Source organism: Podarcis tiliguerta, assembly GCF_965153285.1.
Source record: "Podarcis tiliguerta genome assembly, chromosome: 2".
In the NCBI taxonomy this organism is placed as follows: Eukaryota; Metazoa; Chordata; class Lepidosauria; order Squamata; family Lacertidae; genus Podarcis; species Podarcis tiliguerta.
This window is the reverse complement of record NC_139535.1, coordinates 117,759,357-117,783,968: the sequence shown is the minus strand read 5'-3', so window position 1 is coordinate 117,783,968 and position 24,612 is coordinate 117,759,357. Positions and strand designations below refer to the sequence as shown.

At 46.9% G+C, this 24,612-nt stretch overlaps 1 protein-coding gene and 1 long non-coding RNA gene across 2 annotated transcripts; both read left to right on the top strand.

The window, feature by feature from the left end:
- Positions 1-5,261: 5,261 nt before the first annotated feature.
- SHMT2 (serine hydroxymethyltransferase 2) lies at positions 5,262-24,170 on the top strand. Its single transcript, XM_083428271.1, has 12 exons — positions 5,262-5,591; positions 8,559-8,750; positions 10,792-10,871; positions 12,170-12,370; positions 12,910-12,991; positions 17,216-17,338; positions 17,683-17,822; positions 18,521-18,686; positions 20,734-20,833; positions 21,973-22,128; positions 22,974-23,081; positions 23,740-24,170. The coding sequence occupies exons 1-12, from the start codon at positions 5,559-5,561 to the stop codon at positions 23,865-23,867; spliced, it is 1,509 nt and encodes a 502-aa protein (XP_083284397.1). The 5' UTR covers positions 5,262-5,558; the 3' UTR covers positions 23,868-24,170.
- Positions 13,061-16,890, top strand: LOC310671937. Its single transcript, XR_014508294.1, has 2 exons — positions 13,061-13,401; positions 14,723-16,890. It is a non-coding gene; the product is annotated as an uncharacterized lncRNA (long non-coding RNA).
- Positions 24,171-24,612: the final 442 nt, after the last annotated feature.

Sequence of the window (24,612 nt, the reverse complement as noted above, 5' to 3'; positions counted from 1 at the left end):
CTTTCAACCCCCTTACCCTTTTTACTGGAAATGCATTCACCCCACCAAAAATTGAAGGGGTCTCAGGAGGGATTCAGGAGGGCCACACAGGCTCCCCATCCCAGATTGAGGGGTTTCCAGACTTTTCCAGTACCTCTAGAACGCCTTCCACACTGTGCTGTCACCGACTGAAGAACCCTGCCTGTCTATCACAGATCTCCAGTCCTACAGGCTGCTGAGGATCCTGGAAACAGGTCATTCACTAGAAAGACCATCTGTTTGTGGGAGAAGCTGGCCCAGTTAATCAAATCTCTCTCTTTGCTGTGTTAAGTGAGAAGTACACTTCAGAAGACTTCCAACATTCCAATGTTTTGTAGGGGAAATCTCTCATTTCAGGGAACTGTGTTTGCCTTTTACTGGTTTTCTCACTGAGTAATCCCAATAACCTTTCCTGTATTTTTGTTGGAAGCTGCCCAGAGTGGCTGGGGCAAGCCAGTCAGGTGGACAGGGTAATAAATTTGAACACAAACACTCCAGGGTGACCCAGAACACAATTTGTGTGGTTAGGTAATTTTAGCCTCTGGGCTTAATTGATGATGGTAGCACTGTATGCTGTAAATGTGGTGAGCTGAGTGGGGGCCCTAGACTTCTGGCCTAAAGTCCGGCTCAGATGGCACCACCAAGAGCATTGAGTCAATCAGGCAAACAATATATCAATCGTGTACTCCTGACTGCAAAAGACTTGCAGGGAACAAGCTACCAGAACAGTTTACATTGAGCCTTGCTCCTTCTTGCACTATGAAAAACCTCCAAACAATGCAAGAAAACTTTTTATTATTGGCTGAACGTGTCCACCCCTTATAGGGGAAGGAACCATTCACAATGGCTCACAGGATCACGAGCAGCAGCAGCAGTAGCGGCAGCACTGGCTCCATCTATCACAAATCACTGCAAGATAAGAAAGAAAGAAAACCTGTAGGTGGGGTGGGGGGTGGGGGATGGCACCACTGACTTCTTTCCAGCATTGCTGCTGGGGCTGAAGAAGGCTTGGATCAGCAGAGCAAAAAATTAAAAATGAAAGATGTGCAAACTGCTAGATCAGCAACTAGCATGCACACTTCACTGAGGAGGCTGGTGGGGGGAGAGGAGATTTGAAGTGAGAAGCCTAGAATGTTACAGAAATATTGCACTGGTAGGCTGCTTTGGCAAAAGTGAATTTTGCCAAATTTATGTCAGTGTCTAACCTACTGCTGAGCCAGTGGCCTAAAATTGTAGGTATCAGTAGGAAAGTATAAAATACAAGAAGCAGTCAGGGGACCAGTTCATGTTTTGGGGTTGGGGAAGAGATTCATCATAAAGGTTCATATTGGGACTGGTGGTGCCACTTCACATGTTCATAAATGATCTGAAGTGAGCGACAGGATGGCTCTGTTTGCCAGAGGTTATTCAGTTATGAAGGATGGTGAAAGCCAATGCAGATTGTGAAGTGCCCCAAAAGCAGCTTTTGCAGCTGGAGAAGGGACAGCAAAATGGTAAATGAGCTCCAGTGTCTGAAAGCATTGCATGTTAAAATGAGACACAATTCTAGCTATGTATGTATACACAGAGATGGGACCTGAACTAGCAGCACCTAACAAAGGAAGTGATCTTAGGGTTGTGGGAGTAACCCAGTTAAAACTTAGAAGAAAGAAAGAAAGAAAGAAAGAAAGAAAGAAAGAAAGAAAGAGGAAGGAAGGCAAATTTCATGCTAGGGATTGCTAAGGCTTGAAATTATTATTAGGGTTTGAAAATAAAACTGTCAGTTTCGTTGTACCTTTGCACAAATCTATGCTGCCGCAATGTTGGAATACTACTTACAGTTCTAGCTGCTCCATGTCAAGAATGCCATTTCAGAGGAAGAGAAAGGGGTGACCAAAAATGACCAGAGTGTTAAAGTACCTTCACTACATACAAAAGTTAAAATGGATTTATTTTTGGGGGGTGGGGTGGGGCTTTCTATACAAGTACAGCTGCATCATACCTTATCTTTTCTATGGTGGAGCATTTGGTTTTTGTGTCAGAGGCTGGGGGAAACCGAGCAAAATTCTGCTTTTCTCATTGCCCAGAAGTATGTGAAAGTGCATGCCTGTATGCATTGTTGTTTATGCACAAAAGAGATAATGTGGTGTACACAGTGACATCTGGATGGTGTTTGAAATAGCTAGTCTCAAGGGAAGAGCTTTGGAGCATGAACCTGTCCACCACAGGGGTGGGACCTACTGGTCAACTTAAAGCAGGGCTGGGGACCCTCAAACCTAGGGGTCACATGTGGCCATACCATTCCCAAGGCCACACGCATCTCCAGCTCTGCTTTACACCCTCCATGAGTGTTTCTACCTGTCTGGAATGTGTCCATCAACTCTGATGAAGTTTCTTGCTTTTCCTGGACGGAGAATAGAAAGGGGTGTGTGAGAGTGAAGAAACTAGGTAGAATTCATATTAGTTGCTCTGCCCACCTTTGCCTCTAGCCCCACCCATCCATGGAATTTGGCCCCTAGAAGGTTGTCGCAAAGGGAGCTGTGGCCCTTGAACTTAAGAAGCTTAAAATATCAGTGGTTTGCTCACTGGAATGTACTCTGATGACCACTTACTGTGGGATTTCCTTCTGAGTAAACCACTCTCATGGGATTGGGCTGCTGGTTTTACTGTGTTTAATGGCCAAGAAAGCTAGAATATAGCCAGTAGCTAAAGCTGGTGACTTTTCTCCCATAAATTTGGGGGTGGGGTAAATACTGTTATGAGTTCATGGAGGGGGGCAGACTCCCCAGAATTCTTGGATTAGGTAAACGTTAGAATTAATCAAGGTTTGATAAAACAGTGCCAAATGCTGAAACCCCCCAGTTTAGTTTATGCTAACAACCAGGCCAACTTGGCAAAGCTGCTAAGGTGGACCATTGGCAGCAGACAGGTGATGACCCATCAACGTAAGGGTGCTGTCAGGGGCTCCCAGCTGGTTGCCCAGGAAAGTATAAAGACAAAGGAAAGTTTCTTACAGCCCTTTTTTATTTCAAACTTTACAGAGAAAGGCTATAGAACCCAGCCTCTTGGATAATGGTGTAGTCCAGAGTGAATCTCCACCCTCTCATCTCTCCCACTTCCACATTCATCATCACTATCATCTCCCCTACGGGTGCTGCTACGTGCCCTCTGTCTTTGAGCTCTTTGCTCTCCTACTTTTATGGCTCACTGGATTCTGGGAGATGAAGGGTCTGGAATGCTTTCTGGTGACAGTGTCATCCGGCTGCTGCTCCGGCTCTGCCTTCCCCTCCTTTCTCCCATTATTTCCCAACTTTCCCCCTCATCTCTGAGCTGTGACCTCCCGCAAACCACTGTTGTAAATCTATACGGTCTTCCTCTTCCTCCTCCCTGAGAGGGTCAGGATAGGGAGGTGGTCTCCATCACTCCTCCTCATCTGGCCAGGCCCTGACCACCAAGGAAACCACCAGAGGGCCATACAAGGAGGGGAGGGGCTCCTCCTTCAGCCAGGGGCGGACTTTGGCAATATGGTGCCCTTAGCAAGGACAAAGTGGCTCTCTCCCCCCACCCCCACCCCAATACTTATTTTCACAATAATTCCTTTTGGTACATTTGCTTTTTTATAGATCTTCTCAGTAGGTACCTGTATAAAAACAGGTTGTTGTGGTTGTTTTGCACCCCCTGGGCTCAGTGCCCTGTGCAGGAGAGCTGCTTGTACTGCCTTAAATTCAGTGTTTAAGATTGCAGTGAGAGATGGTGTAGGCTGAAGGAAAGCAGCGGCACTTTGTCCATGGGTGATTGTGGCTCATTTCTCTGTGGTAGCTTATCTTAAAGTTTTTAAGTGTCTAAACGCTTATCGCATTTATAAATTTACTGTTGTATATTGTTTTAAATGTTTGTTTTCCTTCTGGGATTGTACCCCCAAGTGTGTTTTATAAGCTGGTCTCCGACCGTAATAAATTATCTATCTATTTAGTGGCACTTTGCAAGAGGTTTGAAAAGTGGGGAAGAAGGGGGACCAGCAGAATCCTTGGTGGGCTGGTTGCCACAGGCTGTAACAAAGGGATAGGCTGCATGGCTGCATCCTCTGTTTGCAGACCTAAGCCTGTTGCTCCTAAGAGAGGAGCAAAGAATCATCTTGAGATGTGATTGCTGGAAATCCCTCCACTGTAGACGCAGGTTGTACATATGTGTAACTAAACCATACATCATGAAGACACCATAGTCTTTGCTGTGCCTCATTTCCGAAGGAAACACAAACCCTGGATGAGCACCAAGACTGCTGGAAACCTGCACCATTCAGAGATTGGAGTGTCATGTAAAGATACTTTGCCCTTGTGCCAGGATGCATCTGTAGTGCAGTACAATGGCTCAAGATATAAAGATCTTAAAACACAAAGAAGTAACACCTGAATGCTTGCAACTCCATTGTTTTGGGTGTGGAGCGAGATGCTTTAATGTGGTCTGTTTGTTGGGAATCTTCTTACACTGACAGGAGACAACCACAGAGTAGCTGAAATTCAGGGAACGCCTGCATGAGGTTTTGTTGGGGCTCAGATGGGCTGATTCAAGAAAGCTGATAGAGCATCGTGGTTAAGAGCAGGTGCTGTGAAAGGCAACTCTGCCATGAACTCACTGATTATCCTTTGGCAAGGCGCTTGTTCTCATCATAAACTACTTGCTGCCCTGTATTCTGGGCGTAATAAATACTGTGGCCACTTAAACAGTGCCAAAGGAAAGAGGACAGAGTTTTCCCACAAAACTGGCATATAGAAATGCAATATATCTATCCATAATGGAGAAAGCTTTGACCAGGTGACCTATGTGTGCTTGCTCAGGTGCATCTTTTGAATTTGGCCAAATAACAGGAACCCTTCCAGGGGAGCATGAAAAGTAAGCCCCCTGTAATATGCAGAAACAGTAGGGTTGCACATCTTTTTATCCGGCAAAGACTGTGCCTATAACAGTCACGTGACAGACAGAAATTGAACAGGTGCAGCCTCCCCCGGCATGCCGATGCAGGAGTGGCAGAACCTGTATCGACTGAATTTCTAATTCTTAAAGCGACGGAAGCTTGGACAGGGACAATATATCTGTGGACGAGCAGCTGTATAATCCTACATGTGGCAAGGCAGACTGTGTACGTATGAAATTCAGTTGCGGTGCTAACAGGCAATCTATAGTTTTGCAATTCTTGTTTACAGAATTGCAAATTTCCCTGACATGTTACTGATGCCTATACTTTCCCTTTTTTGCGAGAGGAGAGCGGGAGCTTCTGTCCGGATTCAAATGCAAGACAAGTACGAGCTGCTACGCGCAGCCTGCAGGGCGATCCGCCAGTTCAGGAACGACGCTCGGCTGACTTCAAACAAATGCGAGAGAGGAACTACATTTCCCATGATACCTTTTGAACCCGGTAGTAACTGGCAGTGGCGGAGGGAGAACCACGTGTTTCCCTTCCTCCAGCCCCCCGTCCTCCTTTCAGATCTTGGAGACTCACTTAGCGTGAGCAACAACTAGCAAAACAGTTTGGGGGTTTTGCACTTTCTGCACCTTAGGCTGCTATGCTGCCTTTTCCCTTTAGACACTTTGCTAAGGTAAGGCGTGGGGTGCGAATGGCAGGAGGTGGGGAGGAGGTGGGATCTGCTGGGATCTCCTAAGTTGAGTGTAGGGAAGAGATGCAAAAGGAGAGGGGGGGGAGGGGTTTCCTTAGTCCCACGCGCAACTTCACCGAAGTGCTCTGGAGTTCAGTGGCTGCGGACGTTTGGAGCACCTGGGCGAGTGCGCGTGGCTTGACTTGTAAAGTGGAACTGACCTGAGCGACACCTCCATCCTGCCCTCTCTCTCCAGGAGGCCTTTCCCTAGACAGTTCAGTTCTGGAGTGTCTGGGGAAGTAGTTGTTTTGCTCCTCGAGTGAGTGAAGATCTGTCCTCACTGATGGCATTCTCTCTCCCCCCCCCGCGCCCCAAATGGGACTGTTAAGTCGTGCAAGTTTGGAGAGGCAAGCTTCTTGGGTAAGGAGTTTATATACCCGCCTGAGGGTTCAAAGGCAGGGATCTGATAGCAGCACCGATCTGTGCGCCATTCTGCAGCTCAATTATTATTTAATTCTGGCTTAATGGCTCTTGGATGCGGCACCGAGCGAGGCGAAGAGTTATCTTGACGTTCCCAAGACTGCTGGGAGAGGTTTCAGCTGATAATAGAGTCTCGGTCACGCTTTGCTGACTTTTATAGGCTAATTTTTGTAGCATCTCTTTCCCTTTCTCACTGTCCTATCTGACATTGCAGCTTCGAGGGAAAGAAAGGGAAATTGGCAGAAAGAGGCCCAGGTTCGGAGGGGGGGAAAGTGGGGTGGGAGGAACAGGTACAAATGCAACTTTGCTGCTTTATCACCTTACCAAAGTCTCTTTGGCAGAGGCTTCTCTCTGGCACCAGCTGCTATTTGATCTCTTGAACCCAGTCAATAAAATGACATACCCCCTGAAAACGGCTTCCTGATTCGCAGGCTAAAGATATCTGCATTGGGTAACATGATTACAACTCAAAATTAAAAGGAAAGAGTTTCCACAGCCAGTGAACTGTAAATATTTTGTAACCCTTCTATCCAGCAGTCAGAAACAAGTTTGTGCCTGCGCTTTACAAGAAAAAACAAATAACCTCTGCAATTTGTAGAATCACTTTTGCTTAGAAAACGATGATGGTTTTAAAATGATGCAGGGAGTGTTTCATTCATAGGCCAAGATGCATTATTGAGTTTTCCCTCCTTGCTGATGCAACTTAGATGAGCCGGTTACATCATCTGCAGAGGTGATTATGAGTTGTAGATGCTTTTTCAAAGTACAGCCTTTTTTATTTAAAAAGAAAAACTGCCTCCTTTTAAATGCTGTTGGCTGGCATTTGTGTTGCCTCTCTTTGAAACATGTGGGAAAGAAGTAGGAAAGAAAAAGCAAACTGTGCGTCTGCACATGCAACCCCCCCCCCCCCCAAGCTGGACTTGCCAACTCAGCATTCAGCAGCAGCAGAAGTTGTTGTGTCTGCTGTTCTGCACAAATGAAGCTCACTTGACCATCTGCAACGTAACACCATAACAAAGCCCGCTCTGTTTCAGCAGCCCTTGAAGCAGCTCCTCCTGCCACCTCACCACTCCAGCTTTTTCTTTCGAGAATTCTCACTGTGTCGCTTTTCCAGTGACGGAAGTGGCAAGAAATTACTCCTTTCCCCAAACTCTCCATGTTAATGCAAGCAAATGCTATTCTGTAGGTCCATTGGGGCAACGCGGAAAGAAGCTGATAAACTTCAACTATTTGCAGATTTCTAGACTTCTTTTTTATATATGTTAGTTGGTTGGATGATTTATCTCCCTGCCACCCCCCAAACTTCATAATCTCCCACTGGGCTCAACAGCTGCCTTAGATTACAGAAAGCTGTAATATAAATTCCTCAGCACCCATCTGGTTTGCATGATAATAACCTAGTTCTGAAATGGACATAGCTGCTAGTAGGGAAGGGGGGCGGTGAGGAAGCCCCAATTGGCAGCTCCAAGATCTAGCATGGCATAGTGGATGGAGTCTTGCAGCTGGGCTGGGATGTGAAATCCCTGCTCAGTCATGAAGCTTGCTCAGTGATTTTCGGCTGGTATCCATAGCCCTATTCAGGCATTATTCTCTGTGTCAGCCTTCCTGAACCTGGTGCCCTCCAGATGTTTTGGAACTACAGCTCCCATTAACCAGAGCCAGTGTGGAAGGCATGTAGCAGGGGCAGAGGGAATGTGTAGCTCTCCAGATACGGTTGGACTACAAGCCCCATCATTCCTGAAAACTGCCCATCCTGGCTGGAACTGACGGGAGTTGGAGTCCTAGTAACACCTGGAGGGCCACAGGTTCAGGAAGGCTAACATGGAGGATACTGGCTGGATATTGAATATTGTTGCAGTGAGCTTTTTGCAGTCAAGAGTCAGTCAGGTGCTCCAAGACTCGTGGTTCTTTTTGTGAACGTCTATTGGGGGTTTTTTTTAATGTTAGGGAAGCCAGTGAATGCCTGTAAACTCTCTGTGTACTGCTTATGGTGGGACTTAATCCCAAATCCAAGATGGCTGTCTACTTCTAGAATGAGGAGGCACAGACGTACTTTCCACATGTGGGATGATACACAGTGAGAGAAAGAGAGGTTGGTTGGAACACACACACACACACACACACACACACACACGATGGCAGGTGGGGAGAGAAATCTACACAATTTTGCAACATGTCACCTATTGGCTATAGGCCTGATTTAATTGCAACCTTTCAAAAAAAAAAAAGGCTCCTACTACTGGTGTCAAGCAGGTCTCATGGGTCTCCCAGAAATCCAACAGGTTTGGATCTTTGCTCCGGTAGAGCAGGTGCCTGGATTGCAACATGCGCAGCCAAACTTCCAAGATGGATTGTGCCCTTTGTTCATTCTAATGTGTGGATAGAACGCTGCTTGAATCCTCAAAATACTTTAGGATGGCCAGGCTAATATAACCCTTCCTTCCATCCTTTCTTTCTTTCTTCCTTTCTTTCTCCCTTCCCTTTTGCCAGCCCTTGCGGAGATGCTGCCAGGCTGCGGGGAGTTTGCGGGCCCAACACAGCAAAGCAGCTGCTGCATCGGCCAAAGAGACGCCAGGCTGGACGGGGCAGGAGAGCTTGGCCGAGAGTGACCCTGAGATGTGGGCGCTGGTGCAGCAGGAGAAGGATCGCCAGTGCCGGGGTCTGGAGCTCATTGCCTCAGAGGTGGGTGCCTCCTTCCTTAGCCCCGGAGGGCAGCACAAAAGGGTGTTATCCTTTGGCTGGCGAGTGCTGTCTCCTTCCTGGTAAGGGATCTCTCTTGGTCATACAGGCCTTGGGTCTGATCCAGCAGCTCTCTTACACACTTGAGAGTGCCGTAAGAGTGTATTCAGCCCCAGCCCCCTAAGCCACGTTTGGCCCTTGTGTCTTCAGGCTGAATGCTTGACTACAGCTTTGGCCTTTTCCAAGGGATGCGATTGAGCGTTCTTTCTTAGTAAATTACAGGAGGAGAGGCTTCCTTTAACCTCATTTGAAGTATGCAATTTGATGAATAAATAGTTCATGAGGACTAGCTGCTGTGTTTTTAAACTGGGTTTTGGTTTTAATTCTCCTCTTATAATTTAGTTGCTGTTTAATGAATGATGTTTTATATCCTTCTTTTTATTGTGTTTAAGTTTTGGTGTTGGTGCTTTTGAGCTCATTAGTTTTAAAGTGCCATAATAATTTGAGAAATAAATAATAAAACATTTGTAATGCACAGTTTAAATGCAAAATGTTTAAAGTCAGGACTGTTAAAAATATTTCAGATTCTTAGGTTTCAAGAATGAGGTCTTTTTAACAAGGCTGGAAAAGCTTTCAACCTAAGTGTCCAAAGGAAAAGAAAAAAGCTTTTGGATTTCCCACCCCCACCCCCTCTGCTTTTATAATCTTTACCTGGATGTATGGGTTATTATGAATACAAAGGAAAGGTAGTTAATCTGGGTTCATGAATGCAAAATGCATAGGGGTTGGATCCAGATTAGGTCATGCTTAAAGCTAGACCCACTGACATCAATGGGACATGACTCCCATTCATTTCATTGGTTCCGCTCTAAGCATGACTAAATCTGGATCCAACTCACAGGTATGGTCTTGTATATATGACATGCATAGCTGGCCCAAGGCATTTTGCTGCCAGAAGCAAAGGACAAGAGGTTTCCCTCCCCTACTCTACATACAAAAGCTGATTGACTGGCAGCTCAATCTTACTTCAGTGCTGGCAATGGGACAGCCTTCTCCACCACAACTTTAGGCATCAGGCTAATTCCAGGAGCACAGGGCTGGCAGTGTAGTGCACACACAGCTCTGTCCTCAAACGGAGTACCAGGAGGGATCAGAAGGAATGGCCAGAGAGGCTGTTGCTGCCCCCTGCCCAGCGCCTCACTCTGGCTAATGATAGGGCCGGCCCTACTAGCTTTAGAAATGACTGGAGTAATAAAATAGCGTAAGCTAATGAAAGGAAGAGGGATTCTAATCTGACATAGAACTAGTCTGAGTTTTTCATTTTTGAATCCAGATCCTGATATATGGACAGAAGGAGATGTATGACATTTCTCTGCATGTCTTCCTACCCAGTGCTCTGATCACCACACCCCCAGCTGCTACATCACCCCAAAGTTGCACCTCACTGTGGTCCCAGCCTGGATCTCTCTCATCTATTTGGCCCTCCCCTTTGGATGCAATTCTTATTTCTCTTTTCAAAATGACAAGCCTGGATAGACTATTGCAGAGCAAGACTCATTATCTTGTTTGGGTCTTAGTTATATCTTATTCCAAGGTGAAAAAGTTACTCCATTTTTACTCACCTGGAAAGAGAAGCACACAGTCTGAGGAACATGGCATAAGAGGGATGAAATGTTTCTAGCTCTCTATCTATTGCTTGAGTGTGATTCCCTTCTCTCTCTTTTCTCTCTTTACCCCTTCATCTTTTCTTTTCAAAATACTGCTTATTAATTTTGCACAAATTTTAGAAAACAATAAAATACAGTAGAAGAGAAATGGCAAATCACATTTTGATAAACAGTAGATATAAGTAATATTGATGACTAGTGTATCTTATACTTCACAGTAGGAATACAGACATAGGAAATGAGCTAAAAAGAAAGAAAAAAGGGGGGTGAAAAAATATCAATACAACTCTACAAAAATCATACTATTTTAACACATTCCATATATCAAGGAGTATGGGGAGCTCTTACCTTTTGAAACTCTTTTTCCCAAATTCCAGAATTTCTGCAGCCGAGCTGCACTCGAGGCTCTTGGATCCTGCCTCAACAACAAGTATTCAGAGGGCTACCCTGGCAAGAGGTAATGCCATTGTTTAATAGCGAGACAGTCTGGGTAAAATAAATCAGTAATGGGTTGGGATAGAGGGTCCTGAAAGTGGGTGAGCAGAGACTGACCAGGTTTGATGGCCTGCAGACTCTTGCAGTGGATAAAAATGATGCAAAGATGTTAAAAACTTCTCAAGTAGGTATCACTGGGGCTTGAGTTGCGGAGATGTTAGGCCTGGTGCCGTCAGTTTTTTGGGGGCTGCAGATAAAACATGAGGGCAAGAATGCAGGAAAAGCACCCTGAGAGTCACGGTGGCACCGGGGTTAGTGCTGGGCTAAGACCTGAGAGACCAGGGTTCACATCCCCACTCAGTCATGAAGCTCACTGAATGACCTTGAGCCAGTCACAGTCTCTCAGTGCAACTTACCTCACCAGGCTCTTGTGAGGATGGCAGTGGAGAGTGGGGGAGAACCACAAACATCGCAGAAAAGAAGTGCCATTAAGGAAGAACAGCAAGGGGCAAAATAGTGGTTCCCATTAGATGGGGGAGTGGGGGCCCTCCAGATCTTGTTGGGATTCACAGCCCCAACCAGCATCGCTGTGGGCCTTTAAATGTCAAAGTCGTGTCACAGGATGAACCTGGGGAAGAGTAGCTCACACTGTAATGTCTAAGGGCACCAAGGAAGAGGGATGGAAGGGGGTGAAAGGGGGAATAAGCCAAAGGAAGACTTAGCATTAGTGGGAAGAAGCTATGGCTGGGCAGGGGAGAAGGTGCACAAACTGCGTATGAAGAAGAAAAGTCCTCTTTTTTCTTCTTCCTGCCCTGGATAGCTTGGGGCTTGTTTCTTACAGTGAAGAGACAGAATGCAACCGCCACTGAACTGTCCCGGTGCGCCTGGTGTTTGCTTGACGCATCGAATGGTCCTCCTTGGAAGGGGCCTGAGTGAAAGAGACTTGGGCAGGGCTCATCTTGGGCCTGAGCTGTTGCCTCTTTGATTGGTTATCACCCACAGAAGCATGTTAGGATGAAATATTAGGAGTGACGAGAGGTGGGGGAGGGGCATTTTGTCATCTGGGAAAGGAATATGGTAACGAAGAGGCGGGCGCATGAAAAGTCAGCTGCGGAGCACTGGGCTGGCAGCAGGAGGCTTTGCTAGGGGATGGTGGTCTTGGCAACCTCCTTTATACATTGTGGCATGAAGAGGAGAGAGAGGGGTCTCTCTTTGTTTCTCAACGTCTTCTCTGGTTCAGAGATAATGGTGCCACCAGGGCCACGGATCTGTGGGCTGTTGATGTTCTAATTCTGCCTTCCCCTTTGCATCCTGGCACAGGTATTATGGTGGCGCTGAGGTGGTCGACCGCATTGAGCTGCTGTGTGAACGCCGGGCCCTGGAGGCCTTTGACCTGGACCCCGAGTGCTGGGGGGTGAATGTCCAGCCATACTCCGGATCTCCTGCCAACTTTGCTGCCTACACAGCTTTGCTGCAGCCCCACGAGCGACTCATGGGCCTGGACTTGCCTGATGGAGGCCAGTACGTTCGAAGTGGGGTGTGGAACTGGGAACTGGCCTGGCTAATATAGGCCCAAGTGAAGAAGGTGTAACTGAAGGAACCGGGATGGGGAGGTAGAAGGAGAAGGACTGCAATGCTGACACAAGGGTCTTTGTGGGGGGTTCAGGGCATTGTGGGTTTTCTTCACACTGGTGATAAAATCCTCCACAGGATAATGGTCCCCTGACAAAGCGAAATTTGCTGGCCCTTAGTCAGTTTAATATAGCAATTGGTTTTTCAGCTTTGTGTCTGTAGAAGCTTCTGGTTCCTTTCTCCCTCTGCTTTGTGGAGATTTTGAACTCGTATTTTTGGGGACATGCTTTGCCTCGTGTAGTTACTAGATCCTACTCTGCCACATAGAAAATCCCTCTTGGAAGTGACTGTCCTACTTGAGGGTGAATAACTAGTTAATCTGTGGGTCCATTTGGGTGGGAAGGTTCTTACTTGGTCCCATGGTCAGAGTTCTGCTATGACTGGGGCTTAGATTATCTCCTGACAATATGTCTTCCCTATTCTTGCAGCCTAACGCATGGGTATATGTCTGACATCAAACGCATCTCGGCCACGTCCATCTTCTTCGAATCCATGCCCTACAAACTGAATGTGAGTGAACAGAAATGTGTCCCATCCTTCCTTATTCCAAAATACCCCCAAAGCAGCTTATATTCATAAATGAAACATAAAACTGAAACTTCTTGTTCCAATAAAATTCAGTCCAATCACTAAAACAGCAGTTTAGCAGGATTTCACATGGTGCTCATAAAAACAATTTTAAAGCATTTTAGAAGAAACAGTTTTACAACCAGTCATGGTATGAGTGGTTAAGTAATCAAAATTTAGCTTAACCTTCCAACTGAAAAGTAGCTGCAGGAGGGATTTACACAACTATAGGGCCACCACCAAGTAGACCTTGCTTGTAGTACTTGCCAATCTAATTGATTTCAGCGTGGGGAGGCGGATGATGATGATAATAATGATTTGCCTTCATGTATACAAAATGTACGCCGTTGTGTGTGAAGTGTTAGCTGTGGTTTTCTTAAAAAATAGTTTTTATTAAGATTTTTCTGTGTTTCAAAACAGATAAACAGGGAATCACCTCCACTTTCAATTCATAGTCTTTTTCACAGTTCATTTACATTTAGTGAGTGTCACTTTTGTCATAGACATCTTGCTGCTGGGGGGAGAAAGGGGGCAAGGGAGATGGGGGGCATTGTACTTTTGTTCTGTTGACTAGTGTTAGTGTGGGGGTTTGTGTCAGCATCATGTTGCTAGGCAGGGGGTTTGGCGCCTTTCCCCCTCCCCACCACCCCACCCATTTCCTCTGTGCTGAGAGTCTGTGTAGGATCCTGCCTGCAGTTCTACAGCCCTTCTACATACCATCAGCTGCCTCTACCCTGTAGTCAGCTGCCTTGCCTGGAGAGGGAGACGCCGTTGTGTGGTGTGTCTCTTCTCGCCTCCCCCCCCCCCCTTTGTATCGGCAGATGAGAACTGGATCTGTCCAGTGGCCCAGATTGTTGTCTCTCCCACCCTCCATGGAGCACGGTTGACAGGTGTGTGGAGCCACCCACCTGCCAATCACTTTACATCATAAAGATGTCAGGTGACCCATTTTTGCCCACATGGTTTGAAATCAAACAATGCAGGCAAAGGTACAGCCTGAACGGAGCATTTTGCAACACCCTTGGGTAGCAATCGACAAGCCTGACTATCAGGTGATTGCTGGGCCTTCTAAAGCCCAGTGTAGGGCTGGGCAATGTTAGGTTTTCAACACTGCGATGCATCACCAGCCAGACATTGTGACCTGGTGATACACCGTGAAGTTGAAAGAAGCTGCATTGGCCCCAACCCACAAGGCATGGGGTGAAACTGCCACAGTGCTCAGCGCTGGAACTGAGGCACTTTCACCCAAGGGCTTCGTGGGCTGGGATGATGCAGCTTGTTTGCACTGCTCAGGTGGGGGGCGAGAAGGCTCCCGCCCCCAGCTGAGCAAGCCCAGTCTCTCCATTGAGGGGCAGGCAGCTGTGCGCCCCTGAACAGATAATTTTAAAGGAGCCTCCACCCCGCCTCTGGCTCACTCCTCAGGGCTCCCTCCGCCTTTGGGTTCGTGGGGGGCGAGCGAGCTGCCTCTTCCTCTTAGCAGAAAGAGTCAGCCCACTCGCTCCCCACTTGCTTGAAGATGGTGAGAGCCCTGCCGATGTCGGGGTGAGGGGCAGGTGAGCTACCTCTTTCTCCTAGGAGGGGGAAGCAGCCTGCTCGCTCTCCACTCACTTGTAAACGGAGGGAGCCTGATGGGCTCCGTTCTCAAGGCTCCCTCAAGTGTAATGGCACCTCCAGATTGCGCAAGCCAGAGGCGGGTTGAGGGCACTGTTACACTTCCCCACTGAGGGACGGGCAGCCAGGCAACCCCAGAACGGAGAAGTTTAAAGGAGCCACCTGCCCAAGCGGGCAGCCAAGGGAGGAACAAGCTACATCGGCCCCTCAACCGTATGAGGGCCAGCCAGAGAAAGGGCACCTGAAACTGCTGCTGTTCCTGAGTCCCTCTGCTGCCAGTGGCCAGCAGCAGCTTCTTTCTCCCTTGCGGGCTGAGCGCTGGTGGCAGAGGGACTCAGCAGTGGCAGTTTCACCCACAATATACTTCCGGGTGAAGCAGCCATTGCGATCCAGTCCTGGGTGCTATATCAATACACCATGGGTCAGCTGATTGTTGGGCATTTGTGATGGTACACAGGGCTTTGCAGTCCAGCTGATTGACTGTTCCTGCAAAATCTCTTTCTGCTCAGCCATGACCTTACCTGCCCCACATCTGATGGCGTTTATGATGTCAGGTATGGGGCAGGTGGGCATGACTTGGCTGAAATGGCCTGGCAGTCAAAGGGGAGGGGCCTGTTGAGCCTGTTTTTATGATGCATTTACTATTGCTGTAACCTGTCCTGGGACCTTCGGGTGAAGGGTGGATGATGGTGATGATGATGATCTAGGTGCCCTCATAGTCTTCTCCCCTTGCTAGTTTTTTTGCAAACAAGGGCCAAGCTCTTTTAACCACATATAGATAATGCTTGGAAGTAATCCTTTCAGGAATCTGAGAAGAGGTCTTCCATAGCCTGTGTAGCTTCTTGTTCCTCTTCATAACTATCCAAATTAGAATACATTATGCACAGTGCTAAAGAATGCAGATTAAATCACGTAAAGAAAAGAGTTGAAATTTGGCAGGTGTGCTCAGTTTGCGAAGCATGTATGGATTTGGATTTCTTGGGCACCTGTTGTTTTAATACTGTCAAGATGGCTCTGTGCTGTTCCTTCAGCCTCTTTTATCTTTAACCTCTCACTTCTCGAGTGCACTTTGCCCACTGATTATCCCTTGCACAAGATTACGGGTGAAGGAGATAATTTCACAGTTCACTCACATCCACTTTTCCTGAGTGGCTCTGAAGTGTAGTTGCTGTTTTTCCCCAAGGCAATGTAGAGAATCCTCTCCTCTTTTCTCCTCCCCAAGAAGTGTCATTTCTCTGTGTGCTCGACCACTTGGCCTGCCTCTGCCAGCTACACAAAGATGCCTGAGGTTGAGAAAACATTCTCGCAACAATGCTGCCTTGTTCTGGGAAGGAGAGGAGGCGGCAGCAGCAGCAGCGTCTTTATAGTTCTGTATTCTCAGTTAGTATTGGCAGCCAATAAAACTGGTGGTGGAGAGGCTACCTGGTGGCAAAAAAAGAAAAGATCTCTCTTCTGATTTATTTATTTTGAAAATGATCACAAATAAAATGTAACAGCGTGCAGAATTCAAAACTAAGAGTCTAAGTCCAGGGTAAGCTTGGGTAAACGTAAGGCTTAAAGAGGCTTAAAAAACAACAACGCTTTTCTGTTTTATCATATCATCAATGCATACTGTGTTACGTCAAGCACAAGGTAATAAGAATAAAAATAACTTAAATATTTTATCTCTGGATCATAGCATTTTTCAAATTTTGATGGTTTTTATGCAAATCCCAATTTCTTATCTATCTTAAATTTTGAATTGATTTGATGATAATTTAACCGATACAAATTCTTTAATCTCTTCTATTTTTCTCATTTTTGGCTCTCCTTCTGAAAAGTCTAACAATTCATTATAGGTATCCAGTTATCACTCATATTAATTTTTTATTTGCTTCAGCTTCTATTGGGGATAACCACCTTGGTGTTTTGTTTTCTAATAAATTTAAACAGGCATTTAAAGGTGGTTGCTATTATTTATTTCATTTCATTTATGAGTCTCTTCCAATGAAGCATCTGAAAGTGATTTCACATTACAGTAGAAAGATCTGTTAGAAATTTCCTATTGTATTCTGGTCTCTGCCTCACAAGAGACCCGAGGGAGGTTATTCCAGAGGGTGAGCCCTCTGGTGGAGAAGGGCTTTCATCCATGTTGCCACCAAATGACAATCTGCTGGTCATGGTCTCCTCAAAAGATCTCAAATATCAGCTGGTCTGAACCAGAGAAGGCAGCCTGCTAGGCATCCTAGTCTTTTAGCTAAAAGAATCCCAACTTGACTCACTGCAGCCCTTTCTGGGGTTTCATAGGCTGGGTGTTCCTGCAGCCATCTCTGTCTTAGAAAGGCGGGACATCAGACCGTCTGCAGCTTCAGCCAGCTACAAGCATCTTAACAAGACATTAGGCAAGGGGGCAGTTGAGTCGTAAGATAACTCGTCCTCATATGTGGGCTGGATTTGGTGTGAAGGCAGCCCATTGCCAACCCCTGCTTTATGGGATGTTTCTCTCCTGTGTGTGCATTTATGGGTGAAGGGAGAAATATTGGCTTAATCCCCATGCGTTAACTTCCCTCCCTGCAGCCAGCAACAGGATTGATTGATTATGATCAGCTAGAAGTAACGGCCCGACTCTTCCGCCCGCGTCTCGTCATAGCTGGGACCAGTGCCTACGCCCGCCTTATTGACTATGCCCGCATCAAGAAGGTAGCCCCTGGGTGCAGTGGGAGGGCAGGCAGTTGTAGGGCTTTGAAATGCATCCTTGGTTTCTTTGTTGTAAGCCGCTTGGAGCATGTTTTTGGGGGGTTTGTGGCGAAAGCAGCATACAAATAAAATGACTGAATGAATGATGTGTATTCTCCCTACCCCATAGTAAAATTCAGTGGAAACGTGAGTGTTATGGCTCAACTGGAACCTGTTTGCTTCTAATAGTTTTGGATCTGCAAGTAGCTGGCTTTGGGCTGGAGTGCAAGGGTGCTTGTTCCTTTTTCTTGCGAGGCGTGTGGCAAGGAGCGTGTGAGCAGGAGACTGACCTGGTTCTTCTCCGTCAGGTGTGTGAAGAGGTGAAGGCCTACATGCTGGCTGACATGGCTCATATCAGTGGTCTGGTGGCAGCCAAAGTCATCCCTTCTCCCTTTGATTATGCTGACCTGGTCACTAGCACGACTCACAAGACACTGCGTGGAGCGAGGTGAGCATGACAAGGACGGAGTGTGGGGTGGGGAAGCATCAGTCCTCATCATCTGGGGGTGGGAACCTGATGCCCTCCAGGTGGACTCCCATCAGCTCCAGCCAGCACAGCCGATGAGCAGGGATGTTGGGAGTTTCAGCTCAACAACATGCAGAGGGCGTCAGGTTCCCCCACCCCTGCTCTTTGTGAACTCAGCGGAAGAGTGTGGGCTTTGCCCGCAAGGTGTTCCCCACTGCAGGAGGAGAGGGCCAGAGGTTCCTCACTCATTTTTCATCTCTTTGGGGTTTGTGAAGACCCTCTGTGATGCCTTAATAATGGTACTTAATCTGCTCGGGAACTGTGAACATGGCTAGCATGGTCCAGTTGTGAAATCTCTCTTGCTGCACCTGCAATCTTGTGCCTAGGGTAATTAGAGGGCAAAGTGCTCTCTGAGCGAGAGGTCAAAAATACTGGAGTTAGGACTTTTGGCAAAAGGTGTGGGGAATAGAAATGGAATTCTTTGCATAATTTTTAGTTTTGCTGGTTATGGGAAAGGCAAGGACTGTCTGCAGCTATTGGAAACTCTGTTCAGATTCCTCTCTGGTTTCTGAAGCTTCAGTGGGCATTGCCCTAACCCTAACCAAAAAGCCTTGTATGGTTGGAGCCCTAGTGATAGATGTACTTTCGTGTTTACACTTCCACACTCTTGTCACATGCAGGTCTGGACTGATCTTCTACCGCAAAGGTGCCCGTTCCATAGACAAGAAGACTGGCAAGGAGATTCCCTACAATCTGGAAGAGAAGATCAACTTTGCTGTCTTCCCTTCTTTGCAAGGAGGGCCCCATAACCATGCCATTGCAGCTGTCGCTGTGGCGCTGAAACAGGTGGGAAAGGGGAATAAGAGCCCTGCATACCCTTTTGGACAGGAATTTCGACGTTAACTTGTATCACCACTTTGGCTCCCTCCATGGCCTGAAATGAGCAACATTCACTCTTGGTTTCCCAGCAGCCCCTGCAAAAGAAAGCTGTTGATTGGCTAATCAAGTGCATTGCTCAGTGCAACTAATCTGTACCCCATAGTAAGCTCTTCTGTCTCCTTTTGAAACCCGCCTTGCCTTCACGCTTTGGCGTTTGTTTTGTGCTCAGGTCTTGTCTCTCTTGTCCTGCCTGTTTGCCTTTGTGGTCTGGACCAGGCCCTGTGTTTATCCTGCCCTGGCCCTCAATCCTTCTTTCCATGGTCCTGATTCTGAAAATTCAGCTCATGAACCAGTGAGCCTGATATATATATATATATATATATATATATATATATATGCTGTTCCATCAAGTTCTCTTATGTCTGAGAGGAGCTACCTTTTAATCAAAAATGTTGCCTCACAGGAGCAGTAAGGGCCCTTTGCTCCCCCGTCCTGCTGGCGTTGGGGCACAAACTCCCCATTTAGGGGTAGGCGCCCCCTGTCCTGCTACTCTCCTAGCAAGCTTCTGTCCTCTATATGGTCCAGTATGTTGGCTCTCTTAATTCTGCTAGGAGATGCTAGATTCCTGCATCTTTTAGAAGATTAGCTTTCATTTCTTTTTATTTCATGTTTTGGTATACTGCCCTTCCTATCCGAGGGTAGTTCCCTCTAAGCATTTACAATGCTAGACAATGACATAAATATAATGCTACCCCAAGAAAGCAGTTGAAAGAGATGTACTTTACAAATTCACCACAACTTCAGAACCAATTTGGAAAGCGGAATGGGCAACTCATTGTTTAAAACATCATTTTCTTTCTTCTTGGTTTCATTTAAAGTGCTTGAGAGAATAAATATGCCATAGCCTAGTGCCTAAAAGACAACAATGTAGGCAACAGATGAACGTCTTTGCAGAGGGGATTCCACAGCTGGGTTGCCACTGATGAAAAAGCCCTCTCTCTTGTTTCCAAGAGCATAGCTGTTTCTGTTACAGTTCTAATAACTAGTATTGGTAAGCTAACTAGTATTATTTTGCCAATATTGTGCCAGCTGATTGATTGCCCTCCTTTTGACCAGTTAAGTGCCAGTGTTGGAGAGTGTTCCCTAGAGCAGGACGGGGGAATATCAGGCTCAGGAACCAAATGTGGGTGTCTAAACCCTTCTACCTGACCTTTGGGACACTCAGGCCATGCCCCCACCCCCAGTCCAAACACCCCTCTCCCCATTCCACAACCCTCACCAGCCTTGGGCCATGCCCTCCTTGTTCAGTTTTGCCTGTCTGGAATATGTCTGTATACCCGAAGGAGCACCTCTGCTCCCTTCGATCAGCCTGGGCACTGAGCTCCAGCTCCGAGGGCCTTCTGGTGGTTCCCTCCCTGCGAGAAGTGAAGTTACAGGGAACCAGGCAGAGGGCCTTCTTGGTACTGGCGCCTGCCCTGTGGAACGCCCTCTTGTTAGATATCAGACTGCTAAACAACATTCCGCAGAAATTTGAAGGCAGCCCTGCATTGGGAAGCTTTTAATGTCTGATATATTGTGTGTTCTTTTATTTTTTTTGGGAAGCTGCTCAGAGTGGCTGGAGCAACCCAGTCAGATGGGCGGGGTACAAGAAATAAATGGTGATGATGCCCTTGAAATGTGATAATGCCTCTTGCTTGTGTGGGTGGAGGAAGACATGTGTAGAAACATGTGGCTTTTTTGCATGGCTGTATAGAGGCCAAAGTAATGTGCGTGGCTCCGCCCACTTTTACTTCTGGTCCCGGCACTCAATCTTGGCTCGTGGCCCAAGGAAGTTTATCCGTCTGGCCCTTGTACTGAAAAAGGTTCGCCCTCTCAGGCCTGGAGTTCTGGGCTGGGAAGAAACTGAGAGAGTGTTGCCCCTGATTCCTTGTGGAGTGACAAAATGCTGCAAGCTGTGCTGCTTAAAGGAGAAGTGCTGATTCTGGCCCGCTTTGCATCCCTTTTTCCGTTGTAGGCCAGCTCACCCATGTTCCGGGAGTATTGCCAGCAGGTACTGAAGAACGCCAAGGCCATGGCAGAGGCATTGCTGCAGCGAGGATACACTCTGGTTTCAGGTATAGTGAGGACCCTCCGTTTGCTTCTGAGCAGAAGCACACAACCAGAGGGGTCACATGGCGGAAGCTTTTACTGGGCTGTACCATTTCAGCTTGCAGGTAGATGGCACATTTTAGGCATTCTCATATATTAAAAGCTCCCAGCGTATACAGAAATTGGTATGTAGGGGAGAAGAATTCTAGGCTTAGTTATATCTCTGATATTCTAGTTTAATGGTAGCCACAGGGAATTTTTAATATGGGATGGGATTCAAACACGTGCTTCCCCACCTGTGGTCTGAAAAGGCACATCCCAGCCAACGCCGTGCCATCTGACTCTTCTGCTTGTGTGATTTAGCTCTGGGTCTTGACTTTATTTTGGTGCAGTGGGAAGGGAAGTGTTGGGGTAGGTTAGCCAGTGAGTAGCACATATGGAGATGTGAAAGCCTGTAGCTGTTTGCAGAAGCATGCTATTTGGAATGCGTGGAATAAGAAGGGCTGTGGGAAAGTTTTAAAGGCATTTTGATCAGTGACTGGAGTGCTGGTTCAAATCCCTCCTCTGCCAAGCACCATATAGTAGTCTCAATCAAGAGGATATCTTCACCTTGGAGATGTGAAAAAGGTGCTCGTATAGGACACTTTTTTGAAACTGCTGGTGTTCAGTTCCATGAATCGACCTCTAAAGCAGGGGTGCCTTGCTTCTAGCCCTCCAGATGTTGCTGGACTCCCTCTCCCATCAGCCCCAGACAGCATGGCCAATGGCATCTCACAACATCTGGAGGGGCCACAGGTTAAGCATCCCTGCTCTAAACACAGTACTGCTTCTTCTACAACCAAGCAGTATATAAATTTTATGAAATAAATAAATAAAAATACATAGGATAGTCTATGAATTCAGTGTCACAGTTTTTTCTGGGAGGTGGGGTGGGTGGGAAAAGGTGGTCACTAGGATGATTAGATAAATTCATGGTGGATGGCTCCATCAACATGTCCGCCATAATGAACAGGCTGTGTCAGCAAGCAACTATGAAGGTCTTTAACCTAGCAGGGTAATTCTAATGATCATCATAATTGTTATGAGAGGGACCTGTTATTTGAGTGTTGAGAATGGATGTGAGTTAGGAAGGTTATACTCTCTCTGTCTCTATCTCTCTGGTTAGGTGGCACTGATAACCACCTGGTACTTGTGGACCTGAGACCAAAAGGCATTGACGGGGCCCGGGCTGAGCGGGTGCTAGAGCTTGTGTCCATAACAGCTAACAAGAACACCTGTCCTGGGGACAAGAGCGCATTGACACCTGGTGGCTTGCGGCTTGGTAAGAACAATGATTTAAATAAAAAAGTCAGGTGCATGGCTGTTTCTGATGTTCAGAGCTGCATATAATTACGCTGAAGTAATCCAGATTCTGCCACAAGAAAAGCTAAACTCTGCTTTGAGACGCCTTCTTTTTAAATAATGTCAAGTATTTTTGCTCAGGACTGCTAGGGAGAAAAACAGTGGGAAGCATATGGAAATTTGGGAATAGGTGCACTACTCACTTTCCATGGATGCATCTTGTGAGCGCTGAAATCAGTACTGGGCCCAGAGTTCAGCAAGCTCAGAATCTTACTCATCTAAAAAAAACAAACACAACTTTCTAGCCCTTAAGGCTGCAAAAATAGGCTTGAAAGTATCCCAGAAATTAGAGTGAGGAAAGAAAGTTCCAGTATCTTGTGCAATTTTTTTGCCCCTAATTAGTATAATAAATTAAGCAGAGTAAGCAAACCGGTATAAATCACCTCATTTCCAGGTTCTTGTTTTCTTGGCCCAAATTACTTCATTCATTCGTTCACTTTTAGTGCAGATTATTTATACTAATGGGGAAGGAAGGCTGAACTGGGATAGGACACTACAATCCATGATGACTCTTCTGTTCCCACCCCCTCCCCTGCGGTGTCCTCCCCAACACACACCAATTGCAGAAAATGGTATTGGTAGGTATTGGTGATGTTTTTGTAGGCAATCCGTCAATATGGTTAAGAAAGAGAGTAAGGAGAATGGAGGTCTTTGAACTCCTTGTCAGGTCTATGTGTGTGTCCTTCTCCTGCTTATGAGCTTTCGCACTGTCCAGGGTGTTTATTATTTCAAAGAGAAGAGCTGTTCTCTTCCAATCCCTCACAGGGGCACCTGCACTTACCTCCCGGCAATTCCGAGAAGGCGATTTCCAGAAGGTGGTGGAGTTCATGGATGAAGGAATCCAGATTGGGCTGGATGTCAAAAAGAAAACCTGTAAGTTGTTGGTGTGTTATGGAAAAGCTAGCAGGTTGAATTGGGATGGGTTGTTTGCATGTTGCAGTTACTAGTCCATGTTGGCTATCACTAACTCGAGACTTTGACTTCTTTAGTGGGACATCCGGGTGATCTGTTTGATAGACTCATTATATTCAGGGCTTTTTTCCCCCATCTGGAGCTCACAGGAGCTCAGCTCTGGCACCTCTCAGGTGGGTGCCATTGCCATTCTAAGAGAACAAGGGAGAGATTTACGGTGAGCTCCTGTACCTCTTTTTCTAGAAAAACAGCACTAATTATACTTGCTGCTTCTGAATGATGGATTTCCTTGATTCAGCTGAGACCCAGGAGGTCACAGAACATCCTCTGAAGGTCAGGTCCCCCCCCCCCCCAACAGCTTTATTGGCCCTGCTCTGTGCCTTTTAACGCAGAGAAGTTGAGCAAGTCAAGATTTTTCCACCATGTGTCTCTATGTAACCAAAAGTTGGTTAAAGTGGCAAAATGGGGGCTCCTGATTTCTCAGGCTTGGCCCCAGATTTAGGAGTGAGTAAAGAGTACATTCTTAGATAATTGAAACTCCTCCCTCTGGGCCTCAGTCTCCCTGTGTTTTTGCAACTCCTGGTTTACTTATATTCCTGCTCTCCTTCTTTTCCCCCAGCCAAGCTCCAGGACTTCAAAACCTTCTTGCTGGCTGACCCGGAGACGAAGCAGCGCCTGTCTGACCTTAGGCAGCGAGTTGAGACCTTCGCCCGTGCCTTCCCCATGCCTGGCTTTGATGAACGTTGATGTTATGCCCAACCAGAGACTGTCTGATTACCCCCAGATGGGCGGGGCTTGCCAGAGGCCAGGTGCTTGGGGTCCCTGTAGTCCTACCTCTGAGAGCCAGCCAGCAGGTGCCCTTTTCTGGAAGGGTGATTGCCTTGGCCACCTTTTCTCCTTCTCCCAATGCCCATTTTATAGTGACTCAAAAACAACTGACCTCCTTTCCGTTTTATAGCAGGACTAGTCTCTGATCCACGGTACCTGTGTAATATTTCCGCCTGCCCACTATGCAAGATGGGTTGTAAGAATTAAACAGCTTCATCTCTCTCCCTTGACTAAACCAAAACGGAGCATTTTTGAAACTACCTTCTAATGTCGTGCCCTTTGCCATCCATGTTTGAGAGTGTTTATGTATACATGTGTACATGCTCACAGCACCTTCTCTGCCCAGAAGCACACGGCCAGCCATGTTAACATGCACACTTGTGGGCATCTAAGTACCATGCAGACAGAATTATGCTTTGTGAGATTGTAAGAAGAGCCTTGCTGGATCAGGACAAAGCATACTTTGCTCCCAGTGGCCAACCAAGTGCCTCTGGGAGGCCCAAAGCAGAACCTGAGAGCGGTCACTCTCTCCTGCTGCTCAGAGGCCTGTGCCTTCCATCCTGGGGGTCGGCTCAGATGACTTTAAAAGGAGATTGGACAAGTTCATGGGGGACAAGGCTCTCGGTGGCTTCTGGTCATGATGGCTGTATGCCACCTCCCGATT